The 16,857-nt window shown below is 33.4% G+C and overlaps 2 protein-coding genes and 1 pseudogene across 3 annotated transcripts; 2 read left to right on the top strand and 1 right to left on the bottom strand.

Moving 5' to 3' along the window:
* Window positions 1-2,765, top strand: LOC111300532 (homeobox-leucine zipper protein HAT5-like). The gene is made up of 4 exons (XM_022896163.2): window positions 1-582; window positions 690-823; window positions 1,132-1,371; window positions 2,244-2,765. Exons 1-4 carry the CDS (start codon window positions 498-500, stop codon window positions 2,586-2,588), a joined length of 804 nt encoding a protein of 267 aa, XP_022751898.2. The 5' UTR covers window positions 1-497; the 3' UTR covers window positions 2,589-2,765.
* Window positions 2,766-4,720: 1,955 nt separating this feature from the next.
* LOC111300947 (methyl-CpG-binding domain-containing protein 9-like) lies at window positions 4,721-9,217 on the bottom strand (annotated as a pseudogene). The gene is made up of 4 exons (XR_016330141.1): window positions 9,164-9,217; window positions 8,843-9,079; window positions 5,640-7,848; window positions 4,721-5,167 (listed from the first exon to the last, which is right to left on the bottom strand). The product of XR_016330141.1 is annotated as a methyl-CpG-binding domain-containing protein 9-like (transcript).
* Window positions 9,218-13,667: 4,450 nt separating this feature from the next.
* On the top strand, window positions 13,668-16,746 carry LOC111300531 (uncharacterized). Its single transcript, XM_022896162.2, has 6 exons — window positions 13,668-13,866; window positions 14,727-15,003; window positions 15,095-15,201; window positions 15,337-15,469; window positions 15,584-15,778; window positions 16,269-16,746. The coding sequence occupies exons 2-6, from the start codon at window positions 14,737-14,739 to the stop codon at window positions 16,548-16,550; spliced, it is 984 nt and encodes a 327-aa protein (XP_022751897.2). The 5' UTR covers window positions 13,668-13,866; window positions 14,727-14,736; the 3' UTR covers window positions 16,551-16,746.
* Window positions 16,747-16,857: the final 111 nt, after the last annotated feature.

Here is a 16,857-nt window from a genome sequence, read left to right as displayed (position 1 = left end):
AGCTACAAAAACCATTTACTAGCGACACTTAGGGCGACAAATAATTCTTTCTCTTTCTTTTTTCTTCTTCCTTTCTTCGTTGCCAAAGCTTCTTCCAAACAAAAACTCCATCAGAAAACTAGGTTTTGAGTCTCAATTTTTCTTGCGATGATGGAAAATTAGATTTCCTTCGTCGCTAAAAAATCGCATCTATTAGATTTTTCATTTTTACAGGCTTTTTTCTTTCACTCGGTTTGGTGTGATGGGATTTTGTATTTGTCCCTTGGAGACTCCAGCAAGGTTGCTGTGGACTACAAGTTTTTTTCGCCATAAGCTTATGATCTTTTAACTTATACAAAACAAAACGCAGAAATTTTCTGTGTAAAAATCTCCCTTGTTTCTTAAGTTACAAATCTCTTGTGTCTCTTTACTGACCAAATATCGTCACCGAAAAGTTTGGACACAAATTTTACATACATACACGTATAGATACAGTGAGAAGAGAAGGTACAGAAAAGATGGAGCCTGGCCGTCTTTTCTTCAATCCTTCAACATGCCACAGCAACATGTTGTTCCTCGGAAACAGTGAACCCATCTTTCGAGGTGATTTTCTTTTCGTCGTCTTATGTTTTTATTGCAGTTCTGTTGTTTATTTGTCTAGTTTATTTGAGTTATACACTTATGGTTAATCAAACAAATGTTTCTGTAAGGGGCAAGAACGATGATTAGCATGGAAGATACCTCTAAAAGGCGACTCTACTTCAGCTCGCCGGAGGACTTTTACGATGAAGAGTGCTACGACGAGCAGTTGCCGGAGAAAAAGCGTCGCCTGACGTTGGAGCAGGTCAGTGAAAGATAGTGTCTAAAGTTATTTTTTACATTGGTAGCATGATGCTTAATTATTGAATATTATATGAATAAGAACATGTTCCAACATTTTTTAAGATTTGAACGATATTATTCACCATATCAGAATCAAATTATCTTTTATTTTGATATTAGTTTGAGATTATAGCGAATCAAATAAACCCAAACTCCCAAAAAAAACACAAAACTTGTATGATTTGTGACAAAGAGTAAATTAAAGTTTGATTTGATCAGCTTTAGAAAATATGGGAATTTGATGAAAATGAAGGGTTATTTGATGTGAAGGTGCATCTGCTAGAGAAGAGCTTTGAGGCAGAAAACAAGCTGGAGCCAGAGAGAAAAACCCAGTTGGCTAAGAAGCTAGGGCTGGAGCCAAGGCAGGTGGCTGTGTGGTTCCAGAACCGCCGGGCTAGGTGGAAGACAAAGCAGCTTGAAAGGGAGTATGATGACCTTAAATCTTCTTATGATTCCCTTCAATCAAATTATGACTCTATTGTGAAGGCGAATGAGAAGCTGAAATCTGAGGTACTTTGCCCATTTAACCTAATGATTAAATCAATTTTCATGTTACATAACATGAATATATGTGTAGATAAATATTATATATACAATCAAATCCCGTATATATGGTATCGATACATTATTGGAATATTCAGAAGAAGAAGATGATGAATGCTAGTAACGAGGCTCGAATTTAGATTTCAAACTCTAAATACTTGTGTGTTAAATGTTAAGATAATACTTTCTTAATGCAGCTCCCATTGCACTAACATTCAAACATCATCAAATTCATTTTTTTTCCTTTATAAAAGAAATCAGAATCTTTAAAAAAAAAAGTTGTGAAAGTCTTACGGGTATCATATTTATTTTTACAAAAAATAAGTAAATAAATAAATTGCATTCTGATAATAAAAAGAAGGGTATCAGGATTCATATTTTAATTAATTTGGGAGGATAACTGGCTGGATTTTTAAAGTTCTTAGCAGTGAATTTATATAAACAAGTTGAAAAGATGTTAAAAAGATGATATTCTTGGGGACACTTGGCCCTAGATGAATGCATATTTTGCTTGTTGTCGTGGGTGGTATGGAGATTCTGACATTTTCTAAAACAAAACCATGTGTTTTTGTAACACAGCATCTGTTGCTAACCCCACCTTGATTTTCAGTGACAACTTTTAAAGTAAACTAAAAGAGGAACATACCTTTGTAGCTTTCTCAATATGAATAGGACTCCTCCACTTTAAGATAAGAAAATTTAATTTGGGTTGTTGTAATATATCACAAGCAAATTATTTGACAATTGATTGCTTATAAGAAAGGAATTAATTCATCTTATTCACAAGAATGCGACAATTTAACATCTTTTTTTTTATTATTATTGTTTGGTCTCTGTAGGTAGCTTCCTTGACTGAAAAACTACAGGCCAGAGATGGGGCAAGAGAAGCAATAAGAGTTCAAAAGGATGAACTCCTCCCAGCTGAGCTGTTTTCCTCCTTCCAATTCAGTGTGAAGGTTGAGGACGGTCAGAGTACCGGCAGTGCTGGGAGTGCGGTGGTGGATGAGGATGCTCCACAGCTTGTGGACAGCGGTGATTCATACTTTACAAATGATGAATACCCCGGATGCGTTGGCCCGATCGATGATGATGGCAGTGATGATGGTCGGAGTTTCTTCTCCAATGTGTTCACAGCCAGTGAGCAGCAGCATGAGGAGACAATAGGATGGTGGGTCTGGTCCTAAAGGATCCTTTCAATAATATCTGCACTGCTTTTATGGTATGTCATGCTTTTAAGACAACATGAAATTACAATGCGTTATCAGGAAAACCATTTAAAAAAAAAAAACCAAAGAGTGATGTCAGAAGTCAAAGTATGTTGGGTGAAGTTAATGAATAAAATTGTCTAAAGTTTGTTTTAAGTTTTAAGTTACAGAAACTCCTTCCTTTTTGCGCTTATTATAGTCCTTAGTTTAAAGCAATATAAACACAAACAAACATAAAATGAAAATTATTTGCAGACTTTGTACAAGTAACTCTTCAAGAATCCAAATTGATAACTAAGCAACCTTGAATCTGAGTTACAAGATCAGCCCTCTTTTCTCAAATGAAAAAGAGGACAACTAATCAATTCATGACCAGAAGAACTGAAATCAATAATTGGGCACTAAATTACACCCAATCATTTGGTTTAATAACTGATGCATGATCTCCTACTCGAAAAACAAGAATCAAATCCCAACACCACCTGTGATCCGGTAACCAACAATGGCCTACAAAAGCTGTGCTACAACGAAGGATGACATAATCAAGACATGAAAATCAAAAGGCCAACGAAGACAAAAGTGACATTTGAATTGTTTAGGGTCAAATATTTTTTGTCCTAAAGTGGGCTCCAATCGTCAACTCCATGAAGACGGTTCATGTGAAGCAGTACAAAACCACCTCACAAATCCCTTACATACTAAATTTATTAGAATCTGTTCTGTCCCACCTCCAACTCTCTTTTCCTTCTTGTCCTTTCCATCTTACCTTCTCACTCCAAAGCATATATGCAATTTGACTACATTCCCAATTTTGTAGCTTTAGAGTTCAATTGATAAAACATCAACCACAAGAACTCAATCCTATGGTGGGGTTTCATTTCTCTCTTTGTTTATTTTCTTTTATTCTAGAGTTGCTAGGACTTTGTAGTGAGTAGGCAATGGCCAACATAGTTGCTGCTAAATTCAGAAAAAATTCTATAGCAAATCTCTACATAAGACATATAATTAGAATCAGAAATCTTAGTGAAGTAGACAACCCTGGTATCTTGGCAAACTAAATAACAAAATGTTTGGTGAAGGGCAAGGGGAGAAATTGCATTCTATATAGCTCAAGAATAAAGAGACCACAGACCTGGAATGACTATAATATCGAGTTATCAGACCCAAAAAAGGGAAATTCATTGCCACATACACATTAGTAACCCATAAAATGATGGACTGATGCCCAAATCAAACCATACAAGAACCTGCAGTTCTGTAGTTTCCATCATCTATAATAACATAACCAAACACCTCAGCCCACACCTGCCTTCATAGTCTTTTGAAAAAAAAAATGTAAAAAAGGAGCTGATGGGAAAACAAAAGGAAGGTAATAACTAGGACAAAACAATGAGTAGTGGAAATTACATGTCCATCAAAGTTGGGAAGTTCTAAACCATTCAAATTATTTGAACAAAAAGAAGTACAGTGGAAAGAGAAATTACCAGTCTCTACGTGCCAAGGCAGGCTATTGGCATTTTCCTACAAGCACTGAACCCAAGGAATCACCAGTATTCCCATAAAGGAAAGGCTGTATGAGAGCAACCTTCATTCCAAACAAGGCAACCCCTATTTTGGACTGGTCAGCAGGGTTTATAAATCTAAAAAAACCTGAACATAAAAAGAACAAGAAAAAAGCATGATTTTCATTCTTCTTGGGAAATATGGCACGTCCATTGACACCAGATAAAAACAAAAGGGTAGAGAGAGAGAAAGGGAGAGGGAGAAAAACAAAGAAAGATGTATAAAGAATGAAATATTGCCTACACCTGCTCAACTTCAACCCTTATCCATTTTGTTTTCTTTTCTTTTCACATGAATTCATATTGTATATGTATATAAATTTTGCTCTTTGTGGCAAGTTGCCCATTTCCCAGTAAAGTAATCTGAAAGATGCAGCAGAAATCAATCCAAAATTGGATACATTCTCAGTTGTCAATTGGTATGGGGCTTCCAACACCATTGGTGCTTCTACGAATTCTGGTTCTGGATCAAAGCATCCAAGTTACTATGTTAGCCTTATCGACGAGGCAATGACAGCATAACTCTAGGTCCAAAAAGTCACAGCAAATCTGAACCAGCAAACCCAACATTTTGGTTCTGATTCTAGGACCCTCTGATATTCTCGTGACACATTCCTGCCACCAGCTTCCCTTGCCGCAGGGATCAAGTTTGATTGAAATAAGATCTCTCAGATTTGGAAATCCTTATTCACAAAAATCAACTCTCTGGTTCCTTCCTTTTCTTGCTAGTCTTCCTGATCACCTTGCACTTCTCCAGCAGATCCAAGTTGGGGAGCAGCTTTGGGTCTGGAAAGCTGTTGGGCTTCAAATTGTCAATCAAATGAAACTCGAATGACTTTTAATAAACAATGGCTGCGTCAAGAGAGTATATACGGAGTGCTAGAGAAGACATAGTGGAAACTTTTGTAGCAGCAGATAGTGATGACCAATACCAGATTCATTCCTCAAGTAATCAGTCTTAATCATATCCTCCAATACAATTGTTGCTTGGACCATCTGAAAAGACAAGAGGATATTATCTCCAATCCCACCAAGTCCCCATGAAGGTAAGAAACAAAACTGAATTTCTAAGCAAAAAATTTAACTTCTTTATCTGTTCTTAAAACAAATATTAATCCAAAAGGCACTATTAATTCAGTTCATGTATCGTGAAACTAATGGACAATGAACAAATTAACCAGAAACAGCAAAGTGAAAAGATCACTTGAAAGAAAACTAACATTACTTCAGATAAAAGTTAATGACACAACCTGCTATCAACAAACCCAATGAAATAAAAATCAATACTCTTAAAGAATTAGGGAATTATCCAACCCAATACAAGATGCTTCATAAAGAACATGAAAGAATTAGTTAGCGCTACCAATTTAGGAGATGTAAAATGTAGTCAATGATGAATATGGTTACAAACTTACTATTTACAAAGGCACTATGTACTAGTAGAAAGCCCAAAGGGATCAAGACCAACCTTGTATATGGTTTTGTCAGTTTTAGCAAATGAACGCCAGGCCCATCTCCTTTCCATGCATGCTTTTGATGGTCTTAAAGCTTCTTCAGAGAGTGCAGCATCCATATCGAGTAAATTAATCTTCAGTTGCCGCGAAATCTCTGAAACCTTACCAATTAAGGGCCTTAATGAAGATTGGGGGATTATACAGCAGCGACCAATACCCAGTTCAGGAGAATACTTATCTGCAAAGGATACTCTATCCCTTTGTTCCAAACACCTCAAAACTGGTCTTTTGGTCTTTTGCACTTCAATCTCATTTGCAACAGATCTTCTGAAAGAATTATCAGATAAACCTTTATGAATTCCATTAGGCACACTCCTGTTTCCGTTTGACAAACCAAGCCTCTCAGTAGCCTTCAACTCATCCTGTAAATCCCCTACTTGCTGAAGAGGAACAATTAGTGTAGAATCACTAACAAGATGAGCAATGCATGAGACAAATGATGGAACCCCATTTGAACCAATAAGACCTATTTCCCGCACTAATTCTTCATTAGAATCTCGTCAGAAATTTGGAACTGATCTCTTCAAAGTCATAAGGACAAACTTCCTCTTCATTTTGAAATTTTACCAACCTTGAGCTCAACTGAGAATGCCCACGTTTAGAAGTTTCAACAATTTCCGTGTCAATGGTACAATCTACCTTATTAATATCAAATTTCATATTCCCCTTTCCTTTCAAAAAATCGCCTACTGACTTGACCTTTCATTAGCTGGTAGACCCAGATTGCACCTACCATCATTATGATCCTCGAATTCAACATCATTAAAAAATGTTCTGTGGCAAGAGATGCAATGATTTCTGGAGGGCCAAACAGCTTCTCAGCATTTACACGGGTATATTTTATCTTCAATAATTACCTTTACCTTCTTTCTTCGCTCCTTTAAGTCGATTATTTCCAACTCAAAGCAGGGACCATACTTCTTCTCCAGTAACATTGCCGCCTTAGTAACAAGAAAACTAGAAAAAGAAGCTTTACAGAAACATTGGACATTGAAAAGGCAGTTTGGCATTCATCCTGGACCTATTTTTTCATTCTTTGGTAATCCTGGAACTTTAGCTTCTGCCAAATAGCCTCTTTCAGCTCTTTTTCTTTTGGGTCATTATCATTCAACCAATCAACGAGTCCTTCAAGTTCTGCATCTGAGTGATATGTAGCCCATGGTGTACCAACTGAAATAGCATCTTTGGCATTGTACAGAAAAGGACAGGAAGCCTTTGACCCCTCTGCTTTAGTACCAGTGTCTGTGCAGGAAGAAGTAAAATTCCAGTTAACTGAAGTGTAGGGCACTCGATCCTCGTAGCCCAGAAAATTTCTTCTCTTCAGCAACACCAAACTTCCATCAACAATAACCTGAGGATACCCACCTGGCATGGCCGAAATCCAGTACAGTCGGCCAGAAGAATCACTTCCCAAAAACTCCTTTCGCACAGATAGCTTCCAAGATTCTAAGCTGGTAATTAAGTCCTGCAGCTGTTGAATGTCACTCTTGATAGTGTTCAACTCAAGGAGGTGAGACTGCGACTCATTATCAGCAATAGAAGGCACTTGCTTAGCAGAATGAAGGCTTGTCACATCAGATGGCAGACACTGTCCATTACAATCTGAAGGAGATGGTGGACAAGCCACATCCATTCTCTTAGATTCTTCCAACTTACCCTGGAAATTGGTTTCTTTCCTTGAGTTATCAATTTCTTGGGATAAATGATTTGATATGGGCAACACACTTGGTCTAAAGGATTTATCACTTTTTTTAGAAGATACTTTGCTGGCATCCACAACGGCATGCTCACCCTTTAATCGAGCCTCAATATCCATTGGATTCAAAAATTGGCCTTCAATAGTACAACTTTTCTCTGTATAAGTACCAGATGCATATTTATTTGAACCATCAAGGTCAGCACCCTCTTTCCTACCATCTGATGGAAGCCGATCATCACCATCCTTTACACGAATATCTCCAACTGCATTAATCATATTTGTGTCGATCTTTGCAGCTCTTGCAGCCACAATGTCTTCCCTAGATTTAAGGTTTTCCCATTCTAATAGGCAGAACGTAATTTCTGAAGCAACTCAGATGTTGTTTCAGCACACTGTTCAAGATGTTGACGGATAAGAGCTGAATTTAGCAATTCATCACATAAAAACTTGAGCAAGAAGGCTCTCTGCACCAGGATAAGGAAGTTTCATTAATTGAAGAAATAAACATATACAAAAGAACCCAAAAACTGGCACTAGCATAAGACATACTACTTTCGTACATCATTGAAGCCATTTGTTATCAAGACGATACAATGACCTTCTTTAGTTAAAAATGATTACAAAATCTATATTAATTAACCAGAGAATCATTTATCTCAAAGCACAGCAATATCTCCCCGGTATTACTAAGAAGCAAAAGACCATTTTATTTACAAGACAGCAATTCTTAACCCTCAAAGAAAGTAGTTTTAAGCAGCAAAGATAATATCATACACTTAACATGAAATTCATTTGCCTAGGCATCTCCCCATATTTCACTTAATCCACATATCTCAATCTTACTTTTCTTTTTCCCATTCTATTTCACCTCAAAAAATTCATGGCTAGCACTCCCATGCTATAATATGGAGATACAAGACTTTGATCACATTTGTACATAAATGTATGAAAATAACCTCTCTCGCTATGAAACCAAACCACTAGATTAAAAGAGAGGTAAAATGAAGGATACGACGCAAGTTTGAATTCAAATTTTCAGCCTAACCAAAAGAAAGGATTAAATTCCAGGTCACTGAAACAAACCCAACAAAAGCAGACGAAAAGTTTGCATAAAAACTCATAAGTACACACTAAAAGAAATAGGATAGCAAATGTCATTGACAATTTAAATCATAAGTGATTACAGCAGAGGAAAGGAAGGCAATGTAGCACCATTACAACAATTCTGATCTAATATAGCCACCATAAATGCATTTCATGGAAACACGCAACTAGCATGAACATGATAACTGCTGATTTATCATGAACATCGCAAACCAAAAAGGCAAGATTCAGCCACTCTGCAGTCAATGCACAATCAAACAAATGAAAATATTCAAGCACAATATTAATGTAAGAAAGGTTATCCGAAGAATACAAGACTAAAAAATGCAGACCAAGCAGAGTCCATAGACAAACCTCATCTGTGCTAAACTGCTAATACTCTTTTTCTTTCATTACAGCTGCTAAATGTGCAAGTGCTTCCAGGTAACGAGAGGTAACCCCTCCCTGATACTTATTACCTTTCTGTTGGATGATGACTTGAGAACATTCCAATGCATCTCGAACCATACCTTTGCTGACAAAACAAGAAGGGCAATACCAGTTGCCCTCAGGGATCCTTGCCAGTGGAGGATTCAAGCAATAAGTATGATACTATAAATAATAAGTAGAGTTAGGGGCTTCAACTATAAATAAAGGGTCACCCCACTCTCCTTTGTATATCATCAGACACTTTACTTCAATAATATACAGTGCATATTCCAGCAATTCTCTTTCTCTCTCAAACTCCATCACTACTAAACTACCTAATCTTACGACCCACCAAACTGCCTAATCCTACCACCACTAAAATTTTCATGACTGGTAACCCAATCACCCACTATAAAAAATCAATCAATCAAGAACCAAAACCCAAAATACCCGAAACTGAATAGACCATCAAAATACAAAAAAGCATAATTAGGCTAAGATCAATCATAATAAGTAGTGGTGGTTGTGACTTACGTCGACGGAACGATAGTGATCAAAGAAAAGGGTTTTAGGTACAAAATTCTTGACTGAAAATTTGAGGTTGAAGAAAAGAAAAAGCAAAAACAATATGCACTTTTACATGATTTCAACCACTAAGATTTCAAGTCAACACATACAAAGTGAATGCAAAAATATATACAGCCTAATGTTATTTTATTTTAAACAAAAGAAAAATAGATGAAAAAAAAAAAATTCAACTAACATGCACTTTATCTTGACAATTCATGCAACATAACATATACAAAAGTTAATTTCAACACAAGAAAAATCAATCATTGCAAAAATGTAACTTAATTTTTGTTTTTTTTCTACAAAAGATGAAGGTAAGATTCTAACTACATGTTAGCTTCCTTATGATCATTATATGTGGTTTTAAAGTTGATAGCCTAAAAGTTCTCAAATTGTTCTTCACATTCTTGTCCATCACAAATTAGTGAGACACTCTGATTCTTGCATTATAGCCTACAAGTAAAAAGGTTTCAATTTGAGTAAAAGTATTTTGTTAGACACTGTAAAAGCATTAAAACCTTATAAAAATATATGTATTTTACTCCCTCCTAGAAAGACAAAACTCGAGTATAGAACTTATGTTATATATATGCATATGAATAATATAATAAACAAATAAATAAATAAACAAAAAACTTTTTAAAAAATTAATTTATTAAACTTTTGGATAACACAAATTTATTTGTTGGCCTGATTCTCGGTATATCCCCAATAAAATCGTTAAGCTGTCATAATGTTTAGGTCGCTAGACATTAACTTAAGAAGTCGTCATCAATCTTTATTATTTCGGTGCGTTAGCCATCTAACTGAATCTGTTCTATTTTAAAGATAAATCCTAAATTTGACTCAAGTATCTTTAAAAGATAAATTTAATATCTATGAAACCAAAACTAAGTTCGAAAGTACAGTTATGTGTGAGAAAAATTATAGCACCCTTACAACGCTCATCAAAAGATGGTACCAACTTCATCTCGTGTTATCAATTGAGCCCAAAAAATCTTACCAAATAGTTAATTATTGAAAATTATTTTTAATTAACTCTAATACGTTTAACAAAAAATTAAAAAAATTCTTTTACCTTAAGAGTATACACAAAAATTACTTTTCTCTTATAAGGGCTTCGTCATCAGATTATTTAACGTTAAAAAATCCATGAAAAAGGAAAATTAATACTTCAACTTTTTCTTAAGATTTATTTTTTTTATTTTTATTTTTTTAAAAAATGCTTTTATTTAAGGAAAAATTAGTATTTTCAACTTTTTTCCCAAATATATTTTTTGAAATTGAAAAGATTTTTTTTTAAGAAAAATTGATACTTTCAACGTTTCCTTAAATCGTTTATTTTGAAATATATTTTTTAAAATTTTTATTTTTTAAGAAAAATTGACACTTTCAACTTTTCCTTAAAACCCTCTTTTTTATTAATTTTTTTTTAAAAAAATTGATACTTTCAACTTTTTCTTAAAAATTTTTCTTGTGAAATTTATTTTTTGAAAATTTTTTTATTTTCTAAGGAAATTTGATACTTTTAACTTTTCCTTAAAACCCTCTCTTTTATTATTGAAGTTATTTTTTGTTTTTAATATTTTAACTTTTCTTTATTTTTGAAAGTAATTTTATTCTTATAGAAAATTCATTCAAAAAATATAGATATTAATAAATGAGTAAAATAATAGAAAAAAATAAAAAGACTGAATCACTTCGCTTAATTAGAAATTTAGCTCAGCTTGGCACAAGATTAGAGCAGCTAGTAACTTGGTCTTTTTCTGATAATCTAAAATGTTGTGTTTAGGAAAACATTAACCCTTCAAGTTTTTCTTATTTATTTTTTTCTATAATTTTCTTCTATTTTTTTCTTTCTACAAAATTAGTTAAGAAACTCAAGCTTTAAGAAAATCAATGAGATTTTTCCATATTTTAGTGCATCATCGACATTATCGCTTCCTTAGGTCACCACTACCAACTTTTTTTTTCTTCAACCTCAAAATTCTAGTTAAGAATCTTGCACCTGAAACCTTACTCTTTGATCGCTATCATTCCGTCAACATGAGTAACAATTACCACTACTTATTATGACTGATCTTAGGATAATTGTGGTTTTTCGTATTTTGATGGTCTATTGAGTTTTAGATATTATGGGTTTTGGGTCTTAACTGATTGATATTTTGTAGGTGATTGCATTACCGGTCATGACAATTTTAGTGGTGGTAGGATTAGGCAATTTGGTGGGTCATAAGATTAAGCAATTTGGTGCCGATGGATTTTGGCTGATAGCTTTCTTTTTTCTTGTGTTTTTTGCTATATTCTTTTTTGTGAATTTCTCTCTATTCAAATGTGTTGTATTGATTATTAGAGAAGTTGGATTATGGATTGGGGCTGTTAAAGGTTGTGGTTAGGAATGACACTCATGTATGAAAGGCTTGGTGGTTGTGGCTAAAGGATAGACTATTTGGCAATGCTGTGGTAGATTAAAGACTCTTATGGTGCTTATGATGGAGGTGGTATTATCGTGGAGAAAAGAACAAAAATGAGGTGGAGCTGCCAATAGTTTTTCTATATTTTTCACTCTAACGCTTTTAGGTTTTGCTCTGTATTTTTCATATTGTGTGTTTTTTTCATTTGGTATTCTGAACAACTATTTAAATAACTTGAAGATATGATTTCAAGAAAAAAAAAAAAAACTGAACATCCTATCTCTTATAATCTAAATTTTGAGTTCAAAAACACTAGAATTTTAAAAACTTAATCCAATATTCCAAATTTCAAACACAAAATGTTATCACTTAATTTATCCATTTTTTAATTTATTTTCAAAATAATGATAAAAGTAAAAATAAATAAATATAACAATAAATCAAATTGATTAGGTCTAATGCCCAAAAACCCAGAACGAAATAAGATGTCTACAAATTTTATAAAAAAATATGGTCGATAGTCATATCTAGATTAAATAATTCAAAACATGATATGAAAACTATACAAAAAAATAAAAATGACAAGACTTAAAATTTTAATAAAATCTTTATATGAGTTTAATAAAAATAAAAAATATATATTTTATATTAATATAAATTGTGAAACATATTTTCATGTAAAATACAATATTATCATATATAATTTCAAGTTTGCCGAAAATAATGCGTGAACACATTTCTAGTAATATGTTAATTCTTTTGCATACATAATACTCAAGTTGATTTTTTTTTTTAATTTAGGCAAAGGAACAAAAAAAATTATAAACGAATAATTGCATGACAATAAAAAGAAGATGGAATTGACCTGCCATTTATCTGAAATTTAAAGAAATTGAGGGAAAAAAAAAAAAAAAAAAAGAAACCCCAAAAGAAGGGACAAAAGAATATGGTTTTCGTTAAGGCCTATGGATAAATCCTCATGTCCCCTCAATAATCGCAGCCCAAGTTTTGCTGCACCGACACTGGTTTCCCATGTGAAATGTTTTACAACCAATATTTTGTTTATTTATTTATTTTTAATGAAACATATAATCTTTTTCCAAAGAATAACAAAAAATTTATGTCCAAATTATTGGTTTATGAAGTTGCTAAGAACAGTTGCACCTACTCATCACAATTATATAAATTGATTATTTTGGCTTATAATTGTTAAATATAATTTTAAATCATAATTATTTTATGTATACATGCATATATACATTTAATAATACAATTAAAAATATTTTTTATTTTTGTCAAACTTTAATTTTCTTTTCAAACAATGGAAGAGTAACATTTTTTTTATCAACTTAGTGTATTTTAAATTTTATTTATAAAATGTTTTTTTTTTAAAAAATTGAACATAAATAAAAAAAGCTTAGGATAAATAAATTTGAATCAGATTGAAATATTATTTCAATCAAAAAATAAATTTCATTTTGAAAAAGAAAATCTCATAAAAATAATATTTAATTAATGATGAATTTAAATAAAGTTAGATATACATTGCCTCTTTAATTGAATCCCAAATTAAAGGTGCCAATTCTTTTCAAACGATGAAGCATCATTTCAAAATTTCATTTTCTAATGTTGGGGCGTCGAAAAAGAAAATACTTGTTACTGTAAAAAAAAAATTAGTAAAATTAAAATTTTAATTAAAAAAATTAAATTGTGGCATTTTCGCTATTTAAACAAAGACCAAGGGTGTTTACAAAATGGAAATTAATTTCAACAACGAGAGAGAGAGAGAGAGAAAGAGAAAGGCCGTCTCTCACATGCAATAAACTCGCGTCCGCCGGCCCCGGTTGGATTTTCTCCCAGACATAGTCCAAACCGGCGTCGTTTTAGATAAAAATTTTTTCTTATATAAAAGAGTCCCTCCATTTTGACCGTAGAGTCTTAACGCAAGCTACAGTATCGACGATTGCTTCGATTTTTCTCTCTCTTGTAAAAACACTCTTTCTCTCTATTTTTTTTTAAATTTTGATTTTTGTTTTTCTAAATTTAATTTTCGAAGAAAAGTTAGGAATCAGCGAAACGTTTCTCGGCGAGATATTTTTAAAAAAATTTTTTCCTTTATTTTTATTTTTTAAAATTTCTGTAATGACATTTTCGACGCCTAGATCTCTCTGTTTGCTTTGATGTTTATTTTTCTTGTTTTTAAATTAACTTCTAGTGGAAATTTCAGAAATTTTGCTAATCGGTGGATTTGGATCCACATTTAATCAAGTTAATGGAGATTCACTTAGGTTTATCTGTTTTTTTGTTGATTATATCTGCAATGTGAAGAATTTTGATGCAAATTTATGTATAAATTGTTTAAATTAAGTAGTTTTTTTTTTTTTTTTTTTTATGTGTGTATGTGGTGAAATGATGGTAAATTTGGTTGAATGGAGGTTTTGGAGTAACTAATCACTGTAATGTATTCGGATTTTGGTGATGATTTTGAAGTGGAATTAGGCAGTTGGCTGGCTCATTTTCACCGAATTTGTGAAATATAGGTTAAAATTGTTGGTAGTTAGGCTGTACAGTAGGCATTATATGAGCAAATTGTTGAAAATTAGATGAAATTTGTAGTATGAAACATGCAAAAGAATTGAAAGTATGATAATCTGAGAAAGTGAATGATGGGGTAGTCATTGACTAAGAAAAGAAGGAGAATTTTACTGTTTTCAGCTATTGAGTTCTCTAAGCCAAGCGATTAATTTAATTTCATTGTCAGTTTTGTTAGTGAGGTTGTACATAGTTGATCACTGTCATAGAATAATGTGTTGATGCTTATCTATTCTTTCCTCTTTTGGTTTCAGACTAATTTCTATGATGTCGGGGAATGCTTTAAGAGATCTCAATGCTTTACCTACGTTTGAGAGGAAGAATGACAGCTCTAGTAAAGGGAATTTTACTAAGCCTTGCAATGGGAACACAATTGAAAATTTTGTAGAGCATCAGAAGAAAAGGCCTGTTTCTGTTGATATAAATGTTGGCGAAACTGTAAATTCTGGAGTAGAGGTAGCTAATTTGGAAGTAGAATACATTGAATCTGAGAACTTGAGTGACTTAGAAGATGTTGATACATGTCTTAAGGTATAATTTTCTGCTTTCCTTTTCTTACACTTCATGTTCTGATATTTGGTGGTCAATGGTTTCTGCTAATATGCATAGTTATATATATCAGAAGCTCTTAGCTGGACTTGACTCTAAAGATTGGGTTCTGGTTGTTGAAGCACTCAATAATGTTCGCCGATTATCAATTTTCCATAAGGAAGCAATGCACAGCATGCTGTAAGTTACAAATTCTTGCATGAATATCTGACTGGAAAGACTAGAGGATGGGGTTTTAATCTAATTTTTCCATCAGTTACCATTGATTTAGATTTAACTTGACTAGCTTATTTCTTTCCTTGTTCTAATGTGCAGGGGAGATTTAATCCCTCTTGTAGTTAAGTCCTTGAAGAATCCAAGAAGTGCTGTTTGTAAAACTGCAATTATGACATCTGCTGACATTTTCAGTGCATATAATGATGATTTGATTGATTCTTTAGATCCCCTGGTACTTTCACTTTCTATACAATTTACTGCCACGTTAGTCTGGGTGCTTGTCTACCTTTTTGATACCAGTGAAGGAATTCTGGCTCTTCTGATGTGTTGAATTTGATTGATACAGCTTTTACAGCTTCTTCTTAAGTCTTCACAAGACAAAAGATTTGTATGTGAGGCAGCTGAGAGAGCTTTAGAGGCAATGACTACTTCAGTTTCCCCTATGTTGTTGTTGCCCAAGTTGCAACCCTATGTTAAGAACAGAAATCCACGAATTCGAGCAAAGGCATCAATTTGCTTTAGTCATAGTGTTCCACGACTGGTAGGCAAATGATATTTGATATGCTTACTGCTATTTTGTTTGTTTGGAAAACAGGGGTTTGTTTTTCCAGGTGTAATCATGTTTAATTTGTGCGATTGACGTGGATGGTATCCTTGTTTACTATATTTGCGGCAACATAAAACATCTAAATTCTAATTATGAATTAACTAAATTCATTCAAAGTAGTTAGTCTGTAGCTATCTATGGATATTTATGGTATACAAAACTAGTGTTAATTTTTCTCATTCTATTTCTGGCCAATTTGTCATGCATGCCCAGTAATATTTGGAAAGAAGCCTCTGTTACCCTCTTTGTTCAATTATTTTCATCAGCATTTGCACCATTTTATAAGATTTTATATATATATATATATATATATATCTGTCTAATAGTTTTCATTCTATTCTTGGCTAGTAAACTTTTTTCCTTCATGAAAAATTTTCTTCCTTCACTTCTCTATTATGTTAATGCAGTCATTTTGATTTTGCAGGGCGTTGAAGGAATCAAAGAATATGGAATTGACAAACTGATACAAGTAGCTGCATCTCAGCTAAGTGACCAACTCCCGGCGTCTCGGGAGGCTGCTCGAACCCTTCTTTTGGAGCTGCAAACTGTATATGAGAAATCCCATGGCCTCTCAACAACAATATCTGAGTATCCAGAGATGGACACTTGGGAGAACTTTTGTCAGTCAAAGCTCTCTCCTTTAAGTGCACAAGCAGTGCTTCGTGCCACAAACATTGCTCGGGAAGGTCTTGTTATCGATTCCTAATAGTGAGTTTTATATAGACCATATATGAGTTTGTAGCAAGTAATGCCTTTTTAATGATACTAGCTTTAGTGAGCACATATTGCTTTGGTTTTGGTTTTATCTTTTTATCCTTGTAAATTTTCTTGAATTCTTGAGATGTCTTCGATCTTGGTTACGAAATTAGTTGGATTGGAATTGTACGAACGATATTCATTGCGTATGGTTGCCACTCGGGTCTTGATCTTCCTCATTTATGTCATGGATTGCAGAAATAGATAATTTGCTTGAGCCTTTTTGCTTTAATCTTCATAGCAGAATGTTCTACCAG

This window comes from Durio zibethinus, chromosome 18 (assembly GCF_047325235.1).
Source record: "Durio zibethinus cultivar Kanyao isolate XHJ-2024 chromosome 18, ASM4732523v1, whole genome shotgun sequence".
Taxonomy (NCBI): domain Eukaryota; kingdom Viridiplantae; phylum Streptophyta; class Magnoliopsida; order Malvales; family Malvaceae; genus Durio; species Durio zibethinus.
The sequence above is the reverse complement of the archived record's forward strand: the minus strand, read 5'-3'. Positions and strand labels throughout refer to the sequence as shown.

Coding starts and splice junctions, on each gene's coding strand:
- LOC111300532 (XM_022896163.2), top strand. CDS start 498: ATGGAGCCTGGCCGTCTTTTCTTCAATCCTTCAACATGCCACAGCAAC. Junction 583..689: donor CAGTGAACCCATCTTTCGAG/GTGATTTTCTTT, acceptor TGTTTCTGTAAG/GGGCAAGAACGATGATTAGC. Junction 824..1,131: donor GTCGCCTGACGTTGGAGCAG/GTCAGTGAAAGA, acceptor TTTGATGTGAAG/GTGCATCTGCTAGAGAAGAG.
- LOC111300531 (XM_022896162.2), top strand. CDS start 14,737: ATGATGTCGGGGAATGCTTTAAGAGATCTCAATGCTTTACCTACGTTT. Junction 15,202..15,336: donor GAAGCAATGCACAGCATGCT/GTAAGTTACAAA, acceptor TCTAATGTGCAG/GGGAGATTTAATCCCTCTTG. Junction 15,470..15,583: donor TTGATTCTTTAGATCCCCTG/GTACTTTCACTT, acceptor TGATTGATACAG/CTTTTACAGCTTCTTCTTAA.